The sequence below is a fragment of the Hirundo rustica genome, chromosome 5 (assembly GCF_015227805.2).
Source record: "Hirundo rustica isolate bHirRus1 chromosome 5, bHirRus1.pri.v3, whole genome shotgun sequence".
Classification (NCBI taxonomy): Eukaryota; Metazoa; Chordata; class Aves; order Passeriformes; family Hirundinidae; genus Hirundo; species Hirundo rustica.
The window spans coordinates 72590359-72616447 of NC_053454.1; the positions used below are offsets into that span (position 1 = coordinate 72590359).

Sequence of the window (26089 nt, forward strand, 5' to 3'; positions counted from 1 at the left end):
GGCAGCGTAGGGGGGCCCTCACCTGTCATCTTGGCCAGCCACAGTAGGCATTAAGCAAAGACGTGACAGTTCTGATCCAGGCAATTTGGAATGATAACCCTCCAGAGACACACTCACCGTCCTTCCACGGCTTCCCGCACAAAGGGAACTGAAAACACCTCTAAAAATGAGGCTGGCTCACGTTACTTGCTGCAGTTTCTTCAAAACAAGTCTGCAATAACCCCCCAGAGACTAGTCCAGTACTGCTAATGGAAATTCGGTAAGCTCTAAATTGGTTATTCTCGTCTAATTATTTTTTAAATTATTTTTAATTCACTTGCATTACAGCCCTAGGCCACTCTATTGGTTCTGAAAATAAGATGTTTTACTGTTTTACTGCTCATGAGTGAAGTGACAAACTCCTGCCATCTAGAGGGTGGTTTCTGGAACATATTTGAGTCAGATACTGTTTCACAGGGTAAAATAAAACTAAGATAAAAATCTTAGTGTCTACATGTCTCCTTGGGGTTTTTTTCTAGATTTCTCCTTATTTTTCATTCATGAGTTTATGTAAAAATGGGGTTATGTAAAAATGAGTTTATGTAAAAATTTCACATCTGTGCATGTGAAATAGTTCTTTCTTCAACAGCTCCATCCATTCATGAGAGCAGATTAGCTGACTAGGATAATGATTATAAAATAGATTGAAAACTTTCTGTTTGTATTTTTTCCCAACAACTGTAATATTTATCCTCATTGTGTTCTTGCATCTGTGGCTGCCTAAACCAGACTACAATGGTCACAAGCAGAATACAAGGATATTGGTAATTAATGACATTCATTAAGAAAAGTGAGACACACAAAAAAGCCTCTAACATGTAAGAAAAGATGGTATTTTCTACTCAGGTTTTTAGTTAAACAGCATGTGGCCAGGGCTACTGAAAATAATTAAAAATTACTTCTCCACACACTATCTCACGAAGAAGTGTCCAGTTTAGTGACCACCACGATTTTTTTGTTGCTAAACAATAGCTCTGTTTTCTGTGACAGAAACCCACTAACCTGCTGTGAAGATCACGCCTTGAAGGAAAAGCAAAACAAATCGTTGTGGGAGACTCACTGGCGGCCTCTAACAAAAGTTAGGAGCTCTTCCTGGAGAGGCAACGATGGCCCATGAAAACCTGCATCTCTCATCTCTCACTGAGTGAAAATCACGTTCCATAACCAGCAGCCACCTCTCAGGAAGAATTACACGACCAAGTCGTTAGGGATGGTGATTGGCTCCCGCAGTTTTTTTATTGTGGGCGTTAAAAGCAGCTTCGTTAAGGTTTAAAGTTCCTTTTGACAGGAGGCTCTGTTGTTGCTGTCTCTGTTGAGACAGCTCTGGTGGCAGGGGTTGATGGAGGGGTGTGGGCAGGCCGTGAACACGCAGCCGGACGGGGAATGCTTGTCCCTCGGCCTGACAGCGCCTCACCTCCCACCTGGATGCAGGAAGGCCTCCACTGATGGACGCTGGAGGAGTGTCAAGCGGCAGACTCGGGGCACACGTGTGGAAAGTGCTGAAATATGTGTGACTGTTTATAAATCTGTACACGGCCGGAGCAACACCACGGCTACCACAGGCGCCGCCGCCATTTTGTGGCCCAGCTCAGCCTCGCTCCCTCTTGCTCGGTGTAATTCTCATTTGTTCTCAATAAAACTTTTATAACTCATTCCCGCTTGATGGCTGAGTCGTTTATAACAATGTGAAGCAACACAACCACCTCACGCGAGTGAATCGATGCCCTAGATCTTACTTGTATACGCATCAAACCCTTTCTAGGTGAAAGACCATGAAATGTGACACTGGAATGCGATCCACGCGCTTGCCATTAAATTTCTATCCAATTCATCTCCGAATGATTTTCACAAAGGGTTTTCTCGGCAATATCCATCCGTGACAGTGACTTGCACAACCTCAGGTCAGACAGAGCTGTGTGAAGGGTGGTTTTTATAGCACGGATAAAGTTTCCCTTTTTAAGCTACATCGCGTTCCTGCCGTTCAGATTAATCAACACTTCATTTTAAAACCAGCAAACGCCACAGATGAACGATTTCGCAGATAACTTTTCGGGCGCCCATTACAGCCACAAGTAACCACTGCAGTCACTACGCCCAGAGCTCTGTCTCTCCACACGGAGGGCTGAGGCGCGGCCGCCCCGAAGGCGAACACGTTCCCGCAGCCGAAGGGGGCACGGCGGCGCTCGGAACGTTCCCGCCGGGCGGCGCGGGCCGGGCGGGCAGCGCAGCGCGCCGCACCGCCGCTTCCGCCTTCCGCGCGCCGCCCCGGCCAGGTGCGAGCGGGATGGGAACGGGGGTGGCAACGGGCATTGGGATGGGGGACGGGCCAGCGCCGCTGACGGAGCGGCGGTGCCTCAGAGGGGCCGGGCTAGAGGCGCTGAGGGTCTCGGTTCCGGGCCCCGGCAGGCGAGGCGGTGTCCGGCTCCGCCACGGCCGAGTGCCGGGGAGGGCGGCGGCGGCGGCGATGCGGGTTGGCAGCGGGGGGCGGCCCGGGTGCGGGCCCGATGCTGGAGATGAGGGAAGCGCCGAAAGCCGGCAGGGTGCCGTGCACCGGCGCTGCAGCGCACGGCCTCGGAGCGCATCCCCGCGGGGCCGGGAATGGGGCAGGGGAAGCTGGGGAAAGCCCCACACGCACGGGCGCTCACGGCACAGCATCGCAGCGCCTGGAAAATGAGGCTTGCCTTGTTAGGGAGTTCAGTTCATGATCCTTTGGAGTACGAACTACCGTCAGTACTTTTTTTTTTTTTTTTTTTTTTTTTTTTTTTTTTTTTTTTTTTTTGTAAATTGTAATTAACACTAGATTAGAGTGAAAGCCGTTCGATGGTCAAGCACAAGGAACCTTGCAATACAGAAAGCCTCTTGTGGGTGTTGGCATCTGCGGCCCCGCAGCTGCCCGCCCGCAGTGAACAGCTCCTTCCAGCTGTTGGTCACAGCAGGGTGGGCAGTGCACCAGCAGGGAACGAGGCGAGGCACTGTCCTGCTCGGCACGGAGCATCCAGGAACCTGCTGGGGCAGTCAGGGCTGTCTTTGGGAGCTCACCAAGGACCAGAAGCCGTGAGCTCAGCAGAGGATTGGTGATGCACCTCACATAGCACGAGCACGGGTTAAGATCCACCACTGCGGTTCTGTTGTTACTTGGTTCGGTGCGACTTTCTGAGAACAGCCATCTAAAATTCCCCATCATCCGTGTCCTCAGGGGGCACCGGGGCAGTCCTGTTCATGCGAACAGTTTGTCATTTTGCTGCTTTCCATTGTGAGGGAATGTGAAGAAGTCAAGGTATAAATACTAACCATCAGATGCTGTTGTTAAATCAGCATCTGAGTGGCTTGAAAATTAGTGTGGAGCCTGATATTGGACAGCCAGTGTCAGTAGTGCCACGCTCTGGAATAATGACAGTTGCCAGCAGGCAGCACAGCAATATAATTTTGACTACAAAATATGACACTAATATGATTTAAACACTGTGCAAAATGCTGCAGGGCAAGAAAACTGATTTATGTGTGCTATCAAAAGCAAATTTTGGTATCTGGTCAGGACAATATATTTCTGTGTTCAGGAGAGTGAGGATTCTTTGGTTTATAAGACCTTTTGAGTGAAGATACTAATTTTTCTTCTGAGTTGAAGCTGCTAGAATTGACTGCCTGTTGATGCTGCAGCTGTCCATACAGATGCTTCTTAAACAGGCAAGGCAAACCAAAACCAGAGGTCCTTCACAAAGCAGCCTACAGATGGTAATGGTTTCTTTTTTTTTTTGAGGCAAAACACTTCAGAGATAGTTAAACACAAAGTTCAGGACAGCAAAGTTTTCCACATCACAGGATCCTTTAGGGTTTGTCACATGGCTCTTCCTCGTGGATTGCCCCCTTATTCTGCATTTCAGAAGGAACTTTCAGACGGGGAAACGAACGGAGATGAAGCACAGTTAATGCAGGAGCTGCAAGATCCGGGTTTAGCGCCAGATGTGTCGTGTGTGTCCATGTACTTACCTCCACAGTTTTGTGTGTGTTCATTCCATCCCTGCTTTTCCCCCCACAGAGTGAAACATGCCTAAGAAAAAGACTGGTGCTCGTAAGAAAGCTGAGAACCGTCGGGAGCGGGAGAAGCAGATAAGGGCTTCACGAGCCAACATAGACCTGGCCAAACATCCCTGTAATGCTTCAATGGTAAATTAACCTCAAGTGTTCTGTCTTAAAATACCTTAAAACCCAGTGATAAATACCTTGACTGCATTTAATGCCACTGGAATGCCCTTCTTCCTGCTATCCTTCCTTGATATTTAAGGTTATGTTTGCACCAGGAGGGAATATTGATTAAAAGGTTTGGATCCTAACTGTAGCTCCCTGTGGAGGTCTGTAAATTTTATGTATTTTACCTAGAATGAAAATAATCACCAGAGTTTTATTTCTTCTCTTTAGGAATGTGACAAGTGCCAAAGGTAAGAATCTTTACCCTTCTAAAACCAGCAGTTTGTTTCAGACATTTTACAGGTTTTTTTTTTTAATGCTTAACACTTCCTTTTTGTTTTTTTCCCCTCTGTGTGCCCAGACGACAGAAGAATAGAGCTTTTTGTTACTTCTGTAACTCTGTTCAGAAGCTGCCCATTTGTGCACAGTGTGGTGAGTAGAAATAATGGGTGAGAACGAGGTGTTCTCAGTCCTGTTCGTGGTGTTCAGCTCTCAGTACCTCTGTTACAGTAGATTTATCCTAAAGGACCTCTGTGATGTCCTTTTGAATCTGCTGTGAGTGTCCTCCTTGAGAAGTGATCTTGTTTGATCAGTATATGTGCATCCAGCCCCCAGAGGTTTGCAGGCCTGGATCGTGGCTAATCTTTGGAAGAATTTGTCTGGCTTTCTTTTAGGTTTGAGAGGTGTGACAGTTTCCATAGATTGACCATGAGGAGCATTGTTTCATAACAGCAGCAAAACTGAAGAAGCTCTGACTGCAAGCAAGGCACCAATAAATACTGCTTTTTTAGGGATTATATAATTTCTGATCAATTCAATATCAATTGAAGCAACAATATGTTATTTACCTTGCATGGGGTTGTAATGTAACGTGCAACTCTTGTTATTTACGTGGGGTTGAGGGCTGGTGCTTTGAAATTAGAAGAGAAGGGCTCAAAATGCCCTTTGTTTTTAAACAGCTGTTTGCTTACAGGAGGTGTTGATATTCATTTCATACTGAGGTGACTTTTGTTGTTGCACTGTTCCAGCACATCACTGCAGATTTCCCTTTGCCCTGAAGCAGTTTGGCTGCTTTGGAGTTTGACTCTCGGAGGTGCTGACGTGCAGCTTTCAGTGCCTTTGCTGTGACCTGCAGAGGCTGAGCGTTTCTGGAAGCCAGGCTGTTAGTGTGCAGGGGCACTGTGTCACAAGTCTCCTCTCTGGGAGAGAGGCAAGAGATTTTCCAGGGGCAAGAGATTTGACTGAAAACAAACAATTGATTTAACGCAAACATCTTTGCATTGTTCTTACCCAGATTTATGGCTAAGCACAGGCATTTCGTCGAACTGCTGTTCTTACATTCTACTTGTTTTAAAAGTTTATTTTTACACAGTTTTCTTATGGTTGCTTGCCTTTTTATTTTAAACAGGAAAAACCAAATGCATGATGAAGTCTTCAGACTGTGTTATAAAGCATGCTGGTGTGTACAGTACTGGACTAGCTATGGTGGTATGTATACAAAATTACAGCCTTTTTGTTTGCACTGTGAGGATATTCTGTGCACATCTTCCTGGAAAAAATGATACAACAGATTTATGGAATGATAGTGTGCACCCTGCCAAGTTGGCTTTTTCCCCCGCTTTTCTGTAACAAACTGATTTTTCCCTTGTACTGAAATCCCCAAGTCCTTCATTTTTAGATTCAGCTCCTGCAAACTCCAGCACATGTCGTGGATGCTAATGGATCTGTGTTGGTGGCAGGCCCTAAGCACATGCACTGGACCTTTACATGCCCCCAGACAATTCCCAGCATCATTAAAATGTAGGATTATTCTGCAGAAACCTGCAGACTTTTGTCTCTATCTTAGTGCTGCAGAGATCATCAGCACCACAGAGAGGAATCTGTTCCATTAGAGGGGAATTTTAATGAACAAACCCCCTCTTTTGGGCTCTTAATTAGAGACAATCATATCTTCAGGCCTTTGAAGTTTTGTGCTTAGCAGGACAAGTTAGTGTCTGCATTCTGAGAAGCGAGGTGGGACCTGTCAGAGCCTCTGGATTAAATGGGCTAAACCTGTGTGCTGCTGCTGCCTGCAGCTGGCTGTCAGCTGTTCTCAGAAACACAGCCAGCCTTTACATGCTGCTGTTCTGAACTCACCCCGTGCATTCACTGGTGCAGGAGTGAATGCACCAGCCGTGAGGTTTGGGTTCATCCTTGTTTCCTTGGCTCCGTGTGCATGTAACGCACACAGCAATCAGTTACCTGTGGGCTGGAAAGGCTTCCTAAATGCTACAGTTAAGGACAGCTGAAGTGGAGATCTTACCATATAGTCAAAAGTCAAAGAGTCTTAACTTGCTTGTGATGATCTTTGCTCTCTGCAGAGCTTGTGCTCTAATGTAGCAGAGTTTAAACTCCAAATGAGCGATTTCAGCTGTAAGAGTCTAGAGGCATTTCTTTGAAATTTCATTTCTGCCAGAACATTGTTATAGTTTATGGATCCCAGGTTTCAGCTGGAGGACACAATTCACCGTGTGCAAAAGAAGCGACAAGAGATGTAAAAACCCAGAGCTGAGATAGATAAGCAAAGGATTTTGCATCGTAGTTAATCGTGCAGAGATGAACGACGAGCAGACATGAACTGTGGAGCAGCTGGGCTCGGTTCAGCGCTCCCACTCAGCCAAAGCGGGCCCGTGGAGAGGAGGGACGCTGGGATGCGCTGGGGGTGGTGGGACAGGTCTGTGCTGGTGTTGCAAAGCCCTGAGGTGGTGCCTCGCTGCGGTTGCAGGGTGCAATCTGTGATTTCTGTGAAGCCTGGGTGTGTCACGGGAGGAAGTGTCTCAGCACCCACGCCTGTACCTGCCCTCTGGCAGACGCGGAGTGCGTCGAGTGCGAGAGGAGCGTCTGGGACCACGGTAGGTTGTTCACGTCTCAAAATATGAATTACACTCCTTTCCTTCCATTGCTTAAGTTAGTGCCCCTATATTCTTAACACTGCCTTTTCAGTCTTCACTGATTAGGCCTTGCAGTATGTTTGTTCAAAGCAGGGATCCTCCCTATTTTAAAAACACTCATTATGCAGCGGGGAAAGTAAATGACCTGCTCAAGAGCATACAGTGCTCAGCTCAGGGATGATGCTGTAATCTAAATTATAATGGTTCTATCAGCTTAATTATTCACATAACTAAGCACTGCATCAAATTGCCAACGCAGTTTCTTGCCATTCTTACTCCGTTCTTCTGCACTAGCGCAGGTATTTGGATTCCCAGTTGCTTACTGGTCTCCATTTGTGGAATCCTTTGAAGTGTTTATTTCAGGTGTGTGTCAGAGCCGAGCAGAGAAGACTGGGTGAGAGTGTGATCTGATCTAAGAAAAACAGTTAATGCTACAGTCAAATTAAAATGAAGAAAAGTACCAGAAGTAATGCTTACTTTGTAGTTATGCTGTCTTATATTGTAGGATAAGGAGGACGGCAGTGTCCGATTTAGGACCTTGAAGCATTTGTGACAGTGGGGAGAACTGGTCTGCAGTCAAAACTGCTGCCTAAATTGTTTGCAGAGCAAGACTTGATGCCTGAGCCTGTTGTTGATTATTTTACCCTGATCAATCTTTCAGGAGGCAGAATATTCGCCTGCTCTTTTTGCCATGATTTCCTCTGTGAAGATGATCAGTTTGAGCATCAAGCCAGCTGCCAAGTTCTGGAAGCAGAGACGTTTAAATGTAAGTTAATTAATTATTCATTGTCCCATTCAGCACAGCCAGGCTGACTCTCTGCTTGCTTCCTCTGTGCTCCAGACTGGAACTTTTTCCTCTTTCCTGGAACTTCCTCCATGCCAGGGCACACACGGCAGTTGTTTTCCTGCCAGGCTCTTCGATTAACTGTGTGGACAAAACTGAAACTGGTATTTGTAAGAGGATGTGATGGCCCTGCCCGACTTTGCTCACCCATTACTTATCTGGCTGGAACAGGGAATCTTTAAGGGAAGTTAAAAAAAACCCCAACAATGAAACAAAACAAGCCAAGACTATGCATATTTGAAATAACTAAATTTTTCTAGCAGTATTTCTTGCCTACCCACCATTGAATACGATTTGGTTCACCACAAGACAAGCATTTGTTTGTCCTCCCCAAAACCTGCATGCCTGTGTTTTGACCATTACAACACTTTCAGTTCTTACTGTAGAAGTTCAAGGTGCTCTTTATCATAAAGCTGTTTTCCTTTGAACTGACTAACCTCTTGTCCTAATTGATTTCTCCTGGTCCAGAATATTTGTGATCTCGATGTTTTAACCGGTGTCTTTAGACTCTCTTATGTCCTTTTCATCTCCCATGCTTTTGTTCCTAGCCAGCTATTTTTTAAGCCTTGCTCAGCTTCCCTTGATGTATTCTGCCAGAATTTCTTCCTGTGTAGCAATATTGAGACAACAACAGCTGTTCCACAGGAATGTTTTCTCAATGATTGTTGGAAGCTCTCAATTCACAGATGTGGTATCACTCCCAGAATAGTTTTGTTTAGGGTTTTCACTGTGTTTGGTGTTTTGTGGCACGGAGCAGACTTGGTAGAAACAAGATTTTTGTCAGTGAGGTAATGAGATTATAAAACCCGTACTTTTGTGGAGTACGTGAACTTCAAATGTGGTCATGCAATTGTAGTATAAATCTATTTTAGCTGTAAAAAGGGTACTGTTACTTTCCATCACTATGTCAGAGAGGTTTTCTGAAGTGCAGATACTCAAAAAATGATGAATAAATATGCATCAGCATTTCCAGTTCCGTCTTTAGACACATGTCAGAGCTCTAAATCCGCCTGTCCTGCTCATGTGGAAAACTCGTGATATTTACTACTTCAGATTCAAAAGCTGCTGTCACAGGGGTTAGACAAGGAGGAAAGGAATGAACTCTTGCACAGAAACTGGTAAAGTAGGTGTTACTGCTTCTCCAGAAGTAACTATTCACCACACTCCGCGTTGCTGCCAGTTCCTGAGTGTTTGCCTTCACTGTACTCCCTCTAGTGGAATAATAACGATTTGAAGCTCCAGACAAATTAAATTTTGGGCACTGACTCTGCTCTTTACAGCTTGTGTGCCAGCTCCAGTTCTTTAGCACGGAGAGACTCTCTTTATGAAGTTTTGTGCAGTCAAGTACATCTGCAGAGGATATGACAGAGAATACAGAATGTAACAACTATTCTGGGTTTGGAAGTTTGCAAGCTTAAAGTGTTCTTGCATCTCCAGCACTTCTTCTGAATGTTGTGAGAAAAGGAAAAGCAAGATGAAACCTTAGCACCAAATTGGTTCTGAAACTTCAGGTTTTAAAAGTTTGGAAGCTCAAGAAATAGTTAGACATTTTTCCCCTCTTGAACGTTTTTTTTTTTTGTCATTTTTTGTGTCAAAGCAAGGTTTAGAGTTAAAAACATCTAGTAAAATGGTGCCGTGGGCTAAAAAATGACTGATTCACATTGCCAGGGTGCTGTTGTGTCAGGGAATTAAAACTAAATGCCTCAGTTACGGTATTGCATACTTTTCCAAGGTTTTAAAAGCATGACAGGTCTGCAGTTTCCAGGTACTGAATTTGTCCTGCTGCTTTTCTCCCACAGGTGTCTCCTGTAACAGGCTGGGGCAGCATTCCTGCCTGCGTTGTAAGGTGAGGAGTAAAGACAGTCGGGAGGAGCTGATTTTAGGCTCGTTCTCCTTCGCCTCCAGGGCTGCTATCAGCCTTGCCATGACTTCCTCTCCACTTTTAAAAGGATTCATACTTTTCTGTTAGTTTCTATCGCCTGGGGTCAGACCCATGGCGGGGCAAAATGTCATTTATCTGTGCTTGCCTGGTCACCACAAGACAGTGTGACATGATCTTTGCCCAGGCCTCTTGGTTTAAGTTGGGCCTGCAACATGTTGGGGCCTAAAAAAACCCCAGGACAACAAAATAAATCCTTGGTCGTGAGCAGAATGCAAGGCTTTGGAACATGCTTTGATCCAGCGTGGAAGTACAATTAGAAAAGTTGTTCTTTTAACCAGTCAGGTGATTATCTGACCAGAAATCGCTGCATCCAAAGGAATAATCTCCACAGCCAATCCAATCCAGTTTTCCAATTTGTTGACGTTGGGCTTGTGGTTTTACACGCTCAGAAGTAGCTTTGTGTAAAAAGTCCCATCTGCTTCATCATCAGCATTGCCCAGATTTCTGCAGGTGCTGGTTTATTGCCTGCTCCTACTCTTCTTACCCTCCATATGTTTTCCCTGCACTCTCCCATGGCATTGATGGCCTGTCCCAAATAGTTCCATTCTCCAGGTGTTTTTGTGTCCCATCCCTAATTCTTGCTTTCAGGCCCCTGCATAGTTCTGTTGTGGCATGCATCTCACGTTTATTCCAGCTTTGCCAGGCTCCTCGTGGGCAGCACGGCAATCCAGCCCTGCAGCATGTCACTTTCTCTGCTCGTTTCTGGGCACTTCCGTCCATTCCCTTCCCCAGAAGCCCTGGAACCGCATCCAGCAGAGCCCATGCCCGCTGCAAGAGAGACCTCATTCAATTTTCACCCCAGGCAGAAAGCCCTGCTGCTGTTGGACAGGCTTTTGCTTGCTTCTTGCTGGAGAATGTGCCTCTGTGATTAAAGCATTTGTATTGTCCCTTCAACACGCAGGCTTGTTTCTGTGACGATCACGTGCGAAGTAAGGTGTTCAAGCAGGAAAAGGGGAAAAAGCCTCCTTGCCCTAAATGTGGCCACGAAACTCAGCAGACCAAGGATCTGAGCATGTCAAGTAAGCCAGTTTCTCTAGCTAACAAGCCAAACAAGTGCCATTAGTGAATAATTTCTGCCCAGGAGCACCGAGTAAAGTCTGGTTACGTTCAGCTGTTTTGCACGGTTTTGCTTCGTTTGTTTTGAGAAACGCTCTGTGTTTCCGAGTTCTGGAACGGAGCAGTCTCATTCTTAACCACCCACTGATTCCAAGAAAGTGAAATCTTTTGTTTAGTTTGAGATTTTAATTGTGGAAGAAATGAAAAATAATTGCCATTTCAACTACTCTCCAAGTAGTGGGGAAAAAAAGACAGAAATGAAATGTTGGATTGGTGGGAACACGATTCTGTTTCTTTGCCTGCAGCACGCTCTTTGAAGTTTGGCCGACAGACTGGAGGGGAGGATGCAGATGGAGCTTCTGGTTACGATGCCTACTGGAAAAACCTTTCCTCCAGCAAGTCTGGGGACGCGGGCGACCGCGAGGATGAGTACGAGGAGGATGAAGCAGAAGATGATGATGAAGATGACAACGACGAGCGAGGCAAGGACTCGGATTCTGAGGCCACGGATGTATTCAGCAATTTGAATTTAGGAAGGACCTATGCTAGTGGGTATGCACATTATGAGGAATCAGAAGATTAAGCTCAGTGTGCTGACAAGCTAGGGACATTTCAGAGGAGCCAGGCAGCGCTTCTCTGGGTTGTGCGTACGTGCCAGTAGGATAGCTCTAGCAGGTACTTACTTAGCAGAGTTAGAGAGGAAAGAGCGTGGGACTGCTGCAGTAACTCCAAGGGACATTTCTCCTGTAGATGAGCTGTTCTTGGCTTTGGGGCTGGGGGAGAAAATCAGGGTGTTTTTATTCTCCTGTACAACAGAATGGTTTTGTCCCTGAGTTACTGAGTACAATGGTTCTATGCCATTTTCTCCTATCAACACAACAGTGTGGGAAAGCTGTAGAACTTGCTTCCATTTGCGCATCAGAAATTAAGTTATTTTTTACAATAATTTTGTTAACCGATTTCACACATTAATGCAGTGGTGGGTTGGTGACTGCATTTTTTTTTTCGGTCTGCACAATAAAAGTCGACTGCATTCTCTAATGAGCTGTCATAAATATTGATCTCCCTTGAATAGCTGGGAAGCAGGTTGTGTACAAAGTGTAAATTGACACTGAAATTACTTCCTTGTTTATGTCACTGTGGCAGATCAATGTAGTTCTCTAGTTCTCTGTGTATTTGCACGTCACCTTTTCAGTATTTTTGTTATTAGATATTAATTGGTGGGGCTTTATATAGTCGCTGTAAGACCACCCCAGATAATGAAAACTTTTATGGAAATAAAATATTGGTATCCTCTCTGCCACAAAAATCTATAAGGCAGTTTCCCATTAGATGAAAAGGAGACTGGTTTCTTCTGTACCTGGCCTTCAGCTCTTTCCCTTGCATATGATTAAAAAGAAGAAAAGGATAGAAAACAACGCCGTGTGTGAACTGAGGAGGTGAGAAAACATGGGGGGTTCAAAATGCTGGGTCCAAAGACTGCTCTGTGCGGGCCTGCCAGCACGAGGAAATGATCAGCACTTCTGAGCTGAGAAGGTGACACCTGCAGAAGTGCTTGCAGTGGCTCTGATGTGAAAGTGAACACGTCAATTGCCCATCTACAGATCTAAGTGATGGCACTTATTTTCCCTCTGTAGGGGAATGTTTTACAGCAGCCAGATGATGATACAAGGGCAGCCACCTCAAGCTTTCTAAATGCCATGCTTTAATGCAAGAGAGCCCTTCTTGTTATCTGTCAAATGCCTGAGCTGATGATATCATTGCCTGCTTTTGTGGTGTTCCTCTGCTCTTCCTTAACAGCTTAAGGGCATGTGTTGGCAGAGCACAGCCTATTGAGAATCACTTTTAATGATGTTAGGATTGCCAAATGGACATTTCCTAGCAAAGCAGGATTGGAAAACCTGGCCGTGATACTTCCCTCCTAAACACATCTCCTACCAAATGCACGAAAGACAAGAGCTGGGATCCATCCAGGACAAAAACAACCTGCCAGAGAGCACAACTTGGTTATGGCAGCTGAGGGAGAAACTCTGTGGGAGAAAGGGGCACCACTGGTGAGTGCATGCCTTTAGAACTGGAGAGGAAACAAGTGAAAGCACTGTCTGAAAGCCAAATCCCATTCAAACATTGGAAGATCCAGCATCATGTGCAAAGGCCTGTCTTACATGATGTGCCTGAGAGATGCCTTGATTAGCCTTTTGCATAGCCAAACTCAAAGTGATGGGAGCGGGACGCCTGCCAGTTCAGCGCTGATTATTTTTTTGTGGTATTGGCACGTGTGAGAGAATTTCTGCTCAGCTGCCTGTGAGCCAAAAACGTTCACATTGAGTCCATCTGTGGCTGGTCAATTCCAGCAACGGTGCCAGTTTTTAAATCTTGGCTGATGTTTCAAATGCAAACCACTTCTACATCGGTACCAGGTCCCGTGCAGAACTCAGGGAAGTACACGCGTTTCTGCGTGTATGTAAAATTAGGGCTGCTCGTGTGTCATTTATTAACATCGCTTTACCACACAAACCCCCTCTTTAAGGTTCTTGGCTCTTGAATTGGGTGTTTCCCCTCTGAAACATCCTGCTGTCACTGGCTGTGCCAAAGGCTGCTGACATAACAGAATTAATCATCATAATCAGGGTAAAGAATTACTCATTTTCTCATTGAAGTGCCCTTGTACTGGTCCTCGCCAGATCAGTTCTCCAGAGCTAACGTGTGCTCCTGTGGCACGCTGGAAGCGAGGTCACAGCGGCGCCAGCAGCAGACGCTCGGGTACCTGCTGCCATTCGGCAAGGTCGCTACTCGGTGGGCGTTTCTTTCGTGCTGCTGTTCTCACCCCTGGAAAGGCCTGTGCTGGCAGCCCGTCTGGAAACGGATCAGGGATTAGCCCTGCAGTGCCTGCCCTTCCAGGGGACAGAACAGGCAAGTTTAAGCCGCTTTAAAGTAGTCTGGTGGCTTCGGGCTGGAGCAGACAAACGTGTCAATCTGGGGCAGCACAGGCTGGACAGGATGTGTGTGTTGTCACATTAGCTTCATTGCTGTACATTCCCTTTGAAAATCCTGTCCCTGGTTAAAGGAAGTTCTGATTTGAGAGGGGGACAGTTCTGACATGCCACAGAGAGCTAGAGGACAAACTTGGAAGCGCTCAGAGTCCTGTTTGTCCAGGCATTATTAGGTATTATTAGTGTGTCTTGCAAGACATTCCATGCATCTGTGCAGGTTCTGATCCTATTTCCAGAGGAGCCAATGGCAAAGTTCCCATTTATCCAGGTGGAAACAATTCAATAATCTCCAGTATCTACAGTTCATCTTAAATGCCAGGAGGCTTTATGGAACACAACAGGGGCATAAGCAGAAGTGGGGAAGGTGAAGCAAAGCTTTTAACACGAGGTTAACGTGTTAACCATTAGCATGAAAATATTTGCTCTAAATTTCAACAGTTTCACTGGAAAGTGCTCTCAAGACTGAAAGATGAAGCTACTTAAAGCAGGAAGAGATCAGATTCTACAAGATGCAGAAATGTAATTACTCATCTCCCGAAAGCTTTCATATAATTAATAAATATTTGCTAAAAGCTCAAAGCACTTAGGACGTAGACAGATTTTACCATCTCTTTTTTGTAGGTACATAAATAGAAAACAGAGTAGCTGACAAAATCACAGCCTGAATAGTCCAGTTGGCAGCAGCCCTCTGCAGCTTGGACTCTCCATCTCCTACCCATGGAACTCCAGACTAAACATGCTTTATGACACTCATTTGTTAAGATGATGTGTGCTGTAATTGGCTACTACACATGGGGAATTTGAAGCAGGGCCTAGTTTTTAGCTTTCATAAGCAGGTTAGACAAAAATCAGCAAGGCAGTGTCACAGATGTGAAGAATAATCCATAGAAAAGCCACAAGTTTCCCTTTGCTAAACAAACAGTAGGTTCATGAGCCTGTACTTAAATATGGAAGGGGAAAAAGATAAATTGCATTTCTCTCTCACCAAATTAAGCTACCACAGATAAGCAGGTTTGCTGAGAAAGAGCTGCAAAGCATGAGAAAGCCTGTTGTAGCTATCCCAACTCCTACTATTTTCTAACACTGAAGTATGCTAAATTGTTTGCTGCGTTCTTTTAAACCTCACTGGTGCAGCCTGTGATTCTCCCAAAGTGTTTCCCAAACTTAACTGTAATTAGAAATTCACTTTGGTTTCCTTCTGAAATGAGAAATACTGAGTACCTCAGTGCCCAAGCAATGTTTTCAACTTCATCTTGATGCTACGTCACATCTGCTGTAGATTTTCACATTACAAAACCACCAATTAAAAAAAAAAAAGAAAAATTACTGGAGTGTAAAAATGCCAACCCTCCACGATGTCTTGAACAGGTAATCCAAGTATTTTACTGCTACAGTTGCCTGCTGCTGTTCTACCGTTTTATTTTTGGCACAGAGAAAGAGGTTGATTATTTTGAAAGTGAATCCCTGCTAGTCAGGTGCATAAACCCTTGGGGTGTCCTCAGTGTGATTTAAATTCAGCACCGTATTTTGATGGCAGAGACAGGGAGGAGCCCCTTGGAGATTTTCCCACCGTCAGGAGAGGTGTGCAAAGGCTTCACCCTGGATGTCCACGCCAGTTCACAGGCTGTGCCAGCTCAAGGTGTAACAACTGGAACGTGCCCTTTCACTGGACTGCTTTGGGAGCCTGCAGAAACCCCAGTGCCTCCTGCCTGGGAAAACAACTACTGCAAAGCTGCATCCCACAGGAAGGCATTTGCTTCCTTCCTCAGGAATGACACAACACGTCCACAAGCTTCTACAGCACTCCTTGTTACCATTTTTACCTTATTAAAACATTAATAATCTATTGAGCACAGATTGAAGCAAGAAAGTGATGTAGGAAGTTCAATAAAGATGTTTCCCTATTTAGAGCTGGACAACAAAGCCGAATGGAGCGCTTTGAGGGAAGGGTGTGCAGAGGACAACACCATATGCTCACAGCTGGCTTCTTCAGCACCCTCCTCTTAAGCCTGGCAGTGCAGGCCAAGAAAGCATCATGCAGAGCTTCACCTTGGGGCTTTGGTTTGCCAGAGCATTCACAGTTCCTGTGGAGCGCTGTGCAATTCCTCACCAGGCATTTAGCACGTACAGCCACGTGCTGCCAGATTTGGAACATTAAGAATAATTCAGAAGTTAGCTAATAAATTGCATTCCTTCCACATTGTCCCCATACTTTTGATATCACATGCCTTTCAAAGATCTCCTCCTGACATTTACCTGCTCGTACTGCACAAGAACACTGCTGTGATTTACTGTCAAAAGCATTTCAGAGCAGACAGGGCCAACATAAAGCGTAGCATGTTCCATCTAAGCCAATCACACCTTCAGAAAAACTCTGCTCTTTCGTTCAACAGCTCACAAAGTCATCAGCAAATTAACAGCTCGAGAAGCCTTTCCTGCAAGCAGCATTTCTGACTTTGGTTTTAGTCAACCGAGGGCAGAGCTGTGCCCAGCATCCTGCTGGTGCTGGAGCACGGGTCCCTGCCATTCCCTGGGCTGTCAGACCCACTGCACCCTGTGCAGCCACCTCTGCAAGCACCAGAGCTCACTCCCAAAGGAAAGCACTCACTGCCACAAGCTTTCCCCTCCTCTGCTGGCCCCCAGCTGCACCTGACCATCACATTTCCCTTGGAGAGAAACCCAAGGTGTCACTCACCCAAGGGACACGCAACTCCCGGCCGGCCAAAGCTCCTCGACACCTCCCAGCCCACTCACTGCCTGCCCCCCTTGTTATACCCTCTGTCCCACCTGCACCCCCTCAGCAGGGCCCATCAGCCTGTGTGGGGCAGGTGTGCCTGGCTTCTCTCCTCAGCTGGCCTCCAGCTTTGCCCACACGTGGCAATTCCTGCAGCCCTGCGCCCTTGCTGTGGGGTGAGCTGCTGCGGCTGCCCCGCACGTCTGCAGATGCTACGTGATCAAATGCTGACTCCTGCTGTACCTTCCTGCCTCTTCAGAAGATGAAATGTTGCAGCATAAAGTATAAATAACATTTATCCTATTTAGGATGTGACAGATCTCCTATGCTCTGCTATTTCATTATATCTAAAATGAATTTGCAGACGATGATATACGTTTTCTGCTGACCCTGAATGTTTTATCCTTAAAATCCTAGCGCTCTTGCTACAATGCCTTCATAATATATTAATATGACTATCTCAGCTTCTAGAAAACTAAAGTATAACCTCATGGTCTTTTATGTGCCGTAATTTTTTCTTGGTATTAAAGAAATATATATTACAGCTATATCAGATTATTAACATTGAAAATGAGCCAGAGTCCCTAAAGTACCATTTAAAAATATCTGAAAGTCTTTGTCCTTTTGGAGATGTTTGGTTCTCAGATCATAACTTGCTTCCAGGCTTATGGAGAAAGTTAAGAGCTCTTCCTTCCCGCTTGCTGCACGGCTGCTCTCTGAGCTGCAGCCCAGCAGCAGAGCGTGCCCTGGGGTGACAGGCGTTGCTGCAGCTGACAGAGAGTTAGCGTCAGCCCGAGCAGCGATCTCACCCATGAATGTGCAGGGCACCGTGGTTTGTTTCCAGCTAAGCTCAAGTCCTTTGGTGAAATACCCTAAGGTGAGAACAAAAGCCAAATGATCTGTCATGTTCTTGACTGGACTAAGTCTAGCAATCTGCATTTTGTTCTACTACATGGAATATTGCCAAACAACATTGCTAATAAACCCAAGAGCTGTTTTTTCCCTGTGCTTGTCTCTTGGAGTCCTTCAGCTCCCCAGCGCTCTCTGGGCTGTGGTGCTTTGCTCAGCATAATTTCAGCCCTTTTCCCTCCTGCCAAAGCCCCAGCGTTGCCCACTCACCTTTAAGGTTCATCTGAACTGCAGGGGTTGATGTCTAGTCCAGTCAGGCATGACTGTGTTAGGATGGGCTGGGTGCCAGGGAAATGCAGCCTGTGGGCTGTCCTTGGATAACCCCACGCTTGTCCTGAGCCTGTGGGACCTAAGGGGAGCTGCCTGGGTCCCTTCAGACACACTTGCAGCTGTGCAGGGTCTGCACCGTTGCGTTGCCCATTTCCCAACATCAGTGCTCCTTCTGTCGCTAATATTGACCGTTTGGTGTGTGAGACCAAACCTGTGAAGCCCTGGAAGCTGCTTTTGCAGTGTGGTAAGTGATGGAGAGCCCAAGGACAACTCACTTCTGTTTACCCAGAACTGGCAGCTGGGAGCAGCAGGAGGCAATTCTTGTCTCAGGAATCTCAGGCCAGCACCACTTGCTGGTTTCCAGGGAGCCATTTCTGCCGAAAGAATCAAGTCTAATCGAGGACCAAGGCAAAGAGCACAAGCTCCAGCTGCTTGCAGAGTTCGTGCTCCCTCGAGCAATGCCTCTGCTCAGAGCCTTGCAAACCCAAGCTAACAGCACACAGCATTTCATTCTGAAGCTGAACAAGACCAGCACAGAAAGCTGTTTGTGTGCATTGGTTTGCTGCAGATGACAGGACACTGCCATTTTTGAGATTCAAAATTAGTGAATACACATATAGAATTAGTGGCTGTGGTTTAAAAAACACTCACTGAAGACTCAGGTCAAATGGTCTGTGTTAAGTGCAGGAAACCAGCAAACAATAATTTCCCATCATTTAAATTACAAGAGTTGTGCAACTGATCTTGGGAAAGTTAGAATTGTGCTGAGATAACAAGTATCCACTCTCAATCACAGAATCACAGAATTAATTAGGTTGGAAAAGACCTCTGGGATCATCGAGTCCAACCTCTGACTTTGTCAACCAGACCATGGCACTGAGTGAGCTGTTCTGTGAACACCTCCAGGGATGGGGATTGCACCACCTCTCTGGGCAGCCTGTTCCAATGTTCAACAACACTTTCTGTGAAGAAATTCTTCCTGATGTCCAACCTGAACCATTCCTGGCACAGCTTGAGGCCATTTCCTCTTGTCCTGTTGCTTGTTGCCCAGGAGAAGAGTCTGACTCCCATCTGGCCATCACCTCCTGTCAGGGAGTTCTAGAGAGTGATGAGGACCCCCCTGAGCCCCCTTTTTTTCCAGACTGAACACTCCCAGCTCCCTCAGCTGCTCCTCACAGGACTTGTGCTCCCTCAGACCCTTCCCAGCTCCATTGCCCTTCTCTGGACACGCTGCAGAATCTCAGTGTCTTTCTTTTATTGAGGGGCCAGAACTGGGCACAGCGCTCGAGGTGTGGCCTCAGCAGTGCTGAGGGCAGGGGGACAATCCCTGCCCTGCTCCTGCTGCCCACACCATGGCTGATCCAGGCCAGGATGCCTCTGGCCTTCTTGGCCACCTGGGCACTGCTGGCTCGCGTTCAGCTGCTGTTGACCAATTGTTACCATGTGAACAATCAAACACTTCGCCTTGCTTCTAAGGGCCCAATCTGAAAACAGTTTTTTCAAACTCAGCTTTCACATCTACTGAGACTTCTGTTGCCATCTTAATTGGAAATTTATGGCACTCTGGATCAACTGTTTGCTGCTACAGCCAGGCTCTGCAGGGAAGAGGAAACCAATATCATGCCTGACTGACTGAAGGAATACCTTTTAAAGGTGTGGAAGATGAAGTAGAAGCGCAGGAGGTGGAATTCCCAGGTCTACTGTATACTGCAATATATTCTGAGGCGTTGGAATTGCATGCTATCAGTCAATTCAGACTGATCCTGAGATCTGGTTGCACCAGACAACTGTGGTCATCATTCTTATTTCTGCCATGCAAAGAGAAGTCTTTAATTTCACTCTTGCATTTTGTTAGCCACCGTGAAATATTCCATCGTGGCTGAAATGGTGAAAGCTGTTTCTCCATCCGTGCCTGTAAGCCACAAAAGCACTAGTTTTTCATATAAATAAACCCCAGTTCTATAACACTTTGAAGATCCAGAGAGTTTGTAAAATTCTCTGCTTTTACTAATGCCACTACTCCAAACATTTGGATTCCAAGTTTATCCCATTGCGCCTTTATCAGTAGAAGAGTAGCTTCTGACCAGATGGTCCTAAATTTGTGCTTCTAAATATTCCAGAACTTGCACTGTCAGGAAAAGAGTTCCTTCTGTCACTTGTCCATTTTGCACAGAGAGCAGTCAGTTATGTGATGCACAAACTGTGCCCAGTTGAAAGAACTAACACAGTATTAATCCGGTTTCAGATCCGTCCAGCTGATGGTACGATAGCTCAGGTATTAAACTGCCTTTGTGATTTCAATTACCTACCTTTTTATATGCCTGGAAAGTAAAGTTATCAGCATAAAACTAATAAAGCAGAGGGTTCTATAAAAGTGGCAAGTGATTTATTGGAATTGCTTTAGGCTGTGTAACCTAATTCTGCACGGTCACAGATGGGAAAGGTTTACCCCTTGCCTAAAATTCATATGCGCAGAAAGAAAAGCAAGACACAAAAGCAATCCCGCTTCCTCTACAAACTCAGCTTTTCCTTCTCCTCGCTGCTGTCCTGTCTCTCACCCCCCGCCTCCCCAGCAGCCAAAAAAATCCAATCCATTGCTTTCAAAGGCGAGGGATGAAACGGGACTATACTGCAAAGTGAAGGAGAAGGTAAGGTGAAGGGGGAGGTTATTAACTCAAATTATATCGCAGCTTAGGGGATAAGAGTAACAGTCTAAAGACGTAATGAATTTCAGAAACCCAAAATGCAGCTGTTCTAAATTGTATTTTTTCTATTTGATTGATCAGGCAAATGTGTTACTTTAGAGATAAGGCAGAAGCTATCACACTGAGAGATGGTTTCTGGTGGCACTGTCATCTGGTTAAAAAGATGCAGCACCCAAGGGCTCTGCTTGTTTATTAAAAGCATCTGTTTTATTTCCAGAAGAAAAATTAAAAATCATTGCTTCAAAAGGGGCGTGACAGAGCTGGAAAGACAGAGTTTGTTTAAGTCTGTGCCCTTCTCCTCCTTGCATATGATTGTCAGTCACACCGGGGTCCCGCTAATTTCAGCTCAACTCCTGTACTGGCCAGGAGGTACTGCCTGGAGCAGGTCCGTGTGTGGTTCACATGCCAGGAGCCTGCTGTGGCTGTGAAAGCGGTAAAACCCAGCCCAAAGCGGTGGAGGAGCCCCGGCCCCCTGAGCCAAGGTGCCTCAGCAGGATGCAGCCCCTGAGCCGGGTGGGTTGCAGCTCCCTGGGTGTGTCTGAGATGGGCCCGCTGCCCCAAAGCAGGGCTCTGTGCCCTGGGGATGACATCGTCTCCAACATCTGGCCCGATGCCGCAAGTCTGATGGCCCTGCTCAGGCCTTATCTCCGTGGTGCCAAGCAAAAAGAGGCAGCGGGGAGAAAGCGATGCACGGGAAGTTCTACCTGAACGCTGGAGAAATCCTCTTTACTGAGCGCTGCAACGGGCTGCCCGGAGAGGGTGTGGAGTCTCCCTCACTGCAGGTATTCAAGAGCCACCTGGAACACATTCCTGAGCCACGTGCTCTGGGATGACCCTGCCTGAGCAAGGAGGCTGGACCAGGTGACCCCCTGTGGTCCCTTCCTGACCCATTCTGTGACTCTGTCTTTGCTTGAACTGACAGTGGGGAGGGAGCCCTTGTGCTGGGCAACCGTGGCCTCATAATTCCGCTGTTTGTTAGATCCCAGTATGCCAAATGCAGAGGGGAGGAAGGAGAAGCGCCTGTCTTCAGAATTGTTTTATTTCACCTGCCACTCACAGAACCTGAAGGCAGAATACGGTGAAAAGAGAAAGAATTCCCTTTCTTTTCAGCAGCGTACTGACTGCTTTTAATGTTTGCAAAGCTTTTGGCTATAAAAGATGTATATGGCTGAGAGGTTTCTTTGGCCTGTAGTCACTGCCACAAAGGAATTCCTCCAGACTGCTTTTGCTTCCTTCCTTAGCTCCTCAGAGACCTCTGCTGCTGTCCCTGGCAGCAGACCAAGGGGAAACAGCTTCAGTCGAAGCTCCCCTTGTGGCAGCAAACCACCACTGATCAGCCACGTCTGTCAGTGCCAACAGCTTTTGAAGCTGGCACTCTTTTAATGCCCGGCTTCTCTCGGCATTGAAGGTTCAGGTACACAACGTAAAGAACTCCCCCGGAGAGTCATTTTCTCTGTTTGATCCTACTGAAAAGAAAACCTCCTGCAGCTGACCAGCCCTGAAAACATCAGTTCACATCCATCAGGCCAGGCCTGGGAGGTCCTGAGGTCCTGATCCTGCCCTCCAGTGAGCCGCCACTGGCAGGGGCAGAGCTTTGGGAACACCAGCCTGGAGAGATCCAGGCTGGGTTTAGAGGCCCTGGGTTGTCCTCAGCTCCACTGCTACTAATTCAGGGCAGTCCCTTCAGGTAGACCAGAGGTATTTTTATTTATACCTAGGTACTTACTGGGCTGTTGCATTGAAAGGTCCTAATCTTGCTTTCACCCCTGTGGGATATTGCTTTTAAGAAAATACTCTTTGCTTCATTTCTCAAGGTTGCAACACAACTTAACGGATCATTTAGTTAGGGATCCACTCCCATTAATTTCTAGCTTACATTCTCACTCTTTCACAACACCAAACCATCGGTGGCTTTAGCCTTTTCTGTATCATTTCCTCTGAGAGCACCCAAGGAAAAAAGAAGACAAAAAACCCCTTTTGTTTAAATAACACCATACATGTATTACCTTTGAGCACGGAAGAAGAGTTATATAAAGGCCCTTCCACTTACCTGTTCTTTGAGCAGGCTAAAACTCCCACTTATTCCTTGATGTTCTTTTGTTTGTTTGGCATGGCCCTTATTCCCTTCTTCTTCACAAATTTAGCAAGCATGAAGGTTTGCTATCGTTGACATCAGTGGGATTTTATCAGCAGAAAAGCAGACAAAAATGTAAGTACTACTGACCGAAGAGGCAGTATCTGAAAGAAAAAATATGCATTTGCTGTTACCAAAATGAAGGAAATTAAACCTATACTTGTCTGTTTGAGGCTATATTCCTTTGAAGCATTACAAAAGCTCATGAAAATCGAGATGCTAGAGAAAGTATAATCACTTAGAAAGTTAATGTGCATAAACACACATAAAATGATTGTTTGCTTTTTCTCCCTGCACAGCCCTTTTACTGTGTTACTGTATAAATCAGACCTACTTTATTTTCCCTTGCTTAGCTTTGTACTCTTTTTAAAGCATCTCAATGAATGAATACATATTTCTAGATCCTCACAGCCTTAAACCCCAAATTCATTAATGTATTTTCACAGCAAAAAAGGCCTTCCAGACATTTTTATATGAAACATTACTGGAGATAGGACTGGGGGATTTAATGGCTCAAAATATGATTTCCAAGCTGGGAGGTGCCTGACAAATCCGAGGGCAAACTGAAGAGCCACAGAAGAGCAGAGAGTCTCAGCAGGAGAACTGGAAACTCCCCAGCCCTGTCCTGCTGTGGTGGCAGCTGGGATAAGGACGGGCACAGTTCCCTGAAGACTGTAATCTTCTCTTTCTTGCTCCTGCCGGGACCCAAGAGCATATGGCCCTGGTTGTACAGACGAGATGGGTACAAGTCACAGCCGTGCAGAAACCAGGGGGAAAATCACCCTGCTCACTGGAAGCATATGGATCCAGTGAGGCTTGAAAGCTGGGCCACAGCACGCTCTGCTGTGTGCCTCACAAAGGGTGATCCTGCAACACAGCCGTGGAAAAGGATGTCTCTCTCGTGCCAAATGCTGTGCTGGTTTAAAGAGGGCAGGACAAACCAGAAAGGGGGGCATGGGAGGTCCTGCCTCTGAATTACGCTCTGAATTTAGCAGCCTCACAGGAGAAACAGCACAGGCAGGTGAGGGAGATGTTGCAGGGCAGGGGAGAGTCGTGTGCTTACCATTTTTTTCTTCTATTTGATCAGGGATCTGCTAGAAGCTCTCTCCCTGGCTGTCTGTGCTGCACGTTTTGCAGGCACACTTTGTCTCGTGTCGCAGCAATGCCTTTGGCTGTAGCCACATGTGGGACTGGTTCTGGATGTTCAGAAGGGGAAGAGGAATCCCCTCCCTCCACGTAAGGCACGCAGCCTGATGGCTTTTTCCTGCCGCTCTTACATCAGTCACAGCTTTCTCCCTTGGCCCCTATTTGTATTTTATTTCTTACCCAAAAGCCCTGCACGCGCACATTCTGCCCTCGGGCCACGGAGGTTGTGAGCAGGAGTGGTGCTGGGGAGAAGGGACCCCTCAGTGTCCAAAGGGGTCAGTCCTACCTCCGAGAGGGGGCTGCAGTAGGAGCGTGTGTCACGGGGCCCCTTGCCAGTGGCGCCGTGGCTCTGCCTGTAACGCGGATGTCTGTCGCACGGGCCCTGAGCTAGGACCAGCGAAACACAAGCCACACAGGCCACTGAGCAGCTTCTGATGTTAATGACTTTGGATTACCACTGGCCTGAGCTGCAGCTGTATTTTATTAACACTGTGCACAGAGTGAGTGGAATTCCAGATGGAGCACAAAGTACATTTTCTCTTGTTTTGCCCGTAATTGCAGAAGCTTAAATTGCACTTGTAGCTGTTTTATGATTGACCTTAAACACAGCATTTGCTGTAGTGGAACACTGCAATTTGGAATGGAGACATCACACAGAAGCGGTCGATGATCTCTATGATGCAAATAAAAATAGTGCCATGAGTTAAAACAAATATTTCTTTCCATTTTGTCTTTTTGTTTTTATTGAAAAGACAAAACGGTCACTCCCTCAGGTCACTTGAAATGAAATCGTCCTTCACAGGTCAAGCTGTGGCCGCTTTGCAGACAGCAAAAAAGACAGTGCTTTAGATCATTAGAGCCCTGGAGATGTTACAGCAATCCAAATGATTTGCATTTCTGAAGGAAAGGCTTTTATTTCTGAACTGTTCACCTCTTATTGATCTAAAAATGTACCTTTTTTTTTTTTTTTTTTTTTTTAAATTTTTTGTTTCCCTCATGAAAATGCCTGTCCTCAGAATTGAGAAAATTGGAGCTGTTCCTAGTCCTGGTGTGCCAGCTGTCCGTCAGCTCCCCGAGGAGCTGCCCAGCGCACTTCGGTGCAAGCGCTGGCGGCGGGGGAAATGAGCGCTTTGGGCCGTGGAGCTGCACTAGGACTCGGTGGATAAAGGGGAGGGAAGGGAGGTGGAAGACAGCTCAGGGACCAAAAGGCACTGCCAGACTGCGGAGTTCAAGCCAGGCTCAGGAGACAAACGAGGATCCATGAAAAAAGTACACGGCGAAAGTTAATGGAAAATAATGCCTCATTGCTCCCAGAGAGGTTATTGCATTTCTAAGGCATTTATGAACAAATAAAACGCATCTACAGCTGGAGAAAGAGCTTACCCTGCACCTGCCATGTTTCCTTCTCCACCTTCCAGCAATCCTCTCACTTGTTAGCATTTCAAGGCTGCTTTTCTTTGAAGTACAAACTGCATTTTACTAATATTATTTCCATTCACGCCGTGGAAATGAAACTTACGACAGTGTTGATTTCTCAGATCTCCTCAGAGTCTTTGAAATTTGCATTAGATTATTCTAATCACTTAGCCTCGTTGTATATATTTACACAAGTACTTTTGATGTTTAAAAAGATCGGGCTGCGATGAGACGTGCAGGGGGAATTATATACCCCCAAGGAAGGGAATGCTCTTTTTTCACAGACCACACCTTCAGCTGGAAGTTTTCAGATAAAACAGCGGGTCAGTGCCTTCGGGAGCTGCGGGAATGACTGTTAGACCGGGAAGATGGAGGGGTGGGCTCTGCCTTCAGCAGCAGGCGGCAGAGATGGGGCGGGGCTGGGTCCCTACAAGCTAGAGGAGGGCGGTGAGGACTCATCCTCTCGCAGCCCTTAGCTGCCATCTGACAGAAGAGGCTGTCCAGCCTGAACCCGTGATGAGTGAACCCTTACCTCCAGACACGAGGTGCTGGGGACCAGTGCAATGTCCTCCTTGGGGCCAGCGAAAGGCCTGGCACCGTGGTGCAGTTGTCGTAGCTCTGACCGGGACATCCGGGCAGGTCCTGCAGGACCCGTGCTCCTGTGCGCAGAAGGCAGGGTATCTGGGAAGCGCTGCAGTCATCTTCAACAATTCATCTGTTTTCAGGGCTGGCTCCGTGACAGCCAGGATGAGAGGCAGCAGGAGCAGCCTTTACACAGGAAAAGTG

The 26089-nt window shown here is 46.5% G+C and overlaps 1 protein-coding gene and 1 long non-coding RNA gene across 2 annotated transcripts; one reads left to right on the plus strand and one right to left on the minus strand.

The window, feature by feature from the left end:
• Window positions 1-2277: 2277 nt before the first annotated feature.
• Window positions 2278-12888, plus strand: ZNF330 (zinc finger protein 330). The gene is made up of 10 exons (XM_040065276.2): window positions 2278-2312; window positions 4076-4203; window positions 4456-4475; window positions 4586-4656; window positions 5633-5712; window positions 6989-7115; window positions 7816-7920; window positions 9798-9844; window positions 10842-10959; window positions 11302-12888. Exons 2-10 carry the CDS (start codon window positions 4084-4086, stop codon window positions 11577-11579), a joined length of 966 nt encoding a protein of 321 aa, XP_039921210.1. The 5' UTR covers window positions 2278-2312; window positions 4076-4083; the 3' UTR covers window positions 11580-12888.
• On the minus strand, window positions 4167-16732 carry LOC120753221 (uncharacterized). The gene is made up of 3 exons (XR_005701022.1): window positions 16685-16732; window positions 11680-11769; window positions 4167-9348 (listed from the first exon to the last, which is right to left on the minus strand). It is a non-coding gene; the product is annotated as an uncharacterized LOC120753221 (long non-coding RNA).
• Window positions 16733-26089: the final 9357 nt, after the last annotated feature.

Excerpts from the sequence above, each read along its gene's own strand:
- ZNF330 (XM_040065276.2), top strand. The coding sequence starts at position 4,084 with ATGCCTAAGAAAAAGACTGGTGCTCGTAAGAAAGCTGAGAACCGTCGG. Across the intron at positions 4,476-4,585 it reads GAATGTGACAAGTGCCAAAG|ACGACAGAAGAATAGAGCTT; the intron begins GTAAGAATCTTT and ends CTGTGTGCCCAG. Across the intron at positions 4,657-5,632 it reads GCCCATTTGTGCACAGTGTG|GAAAAACCAAATGCATGATG; the intron begins GTGAGTAGAAAT and ends TATTTTAAACAG.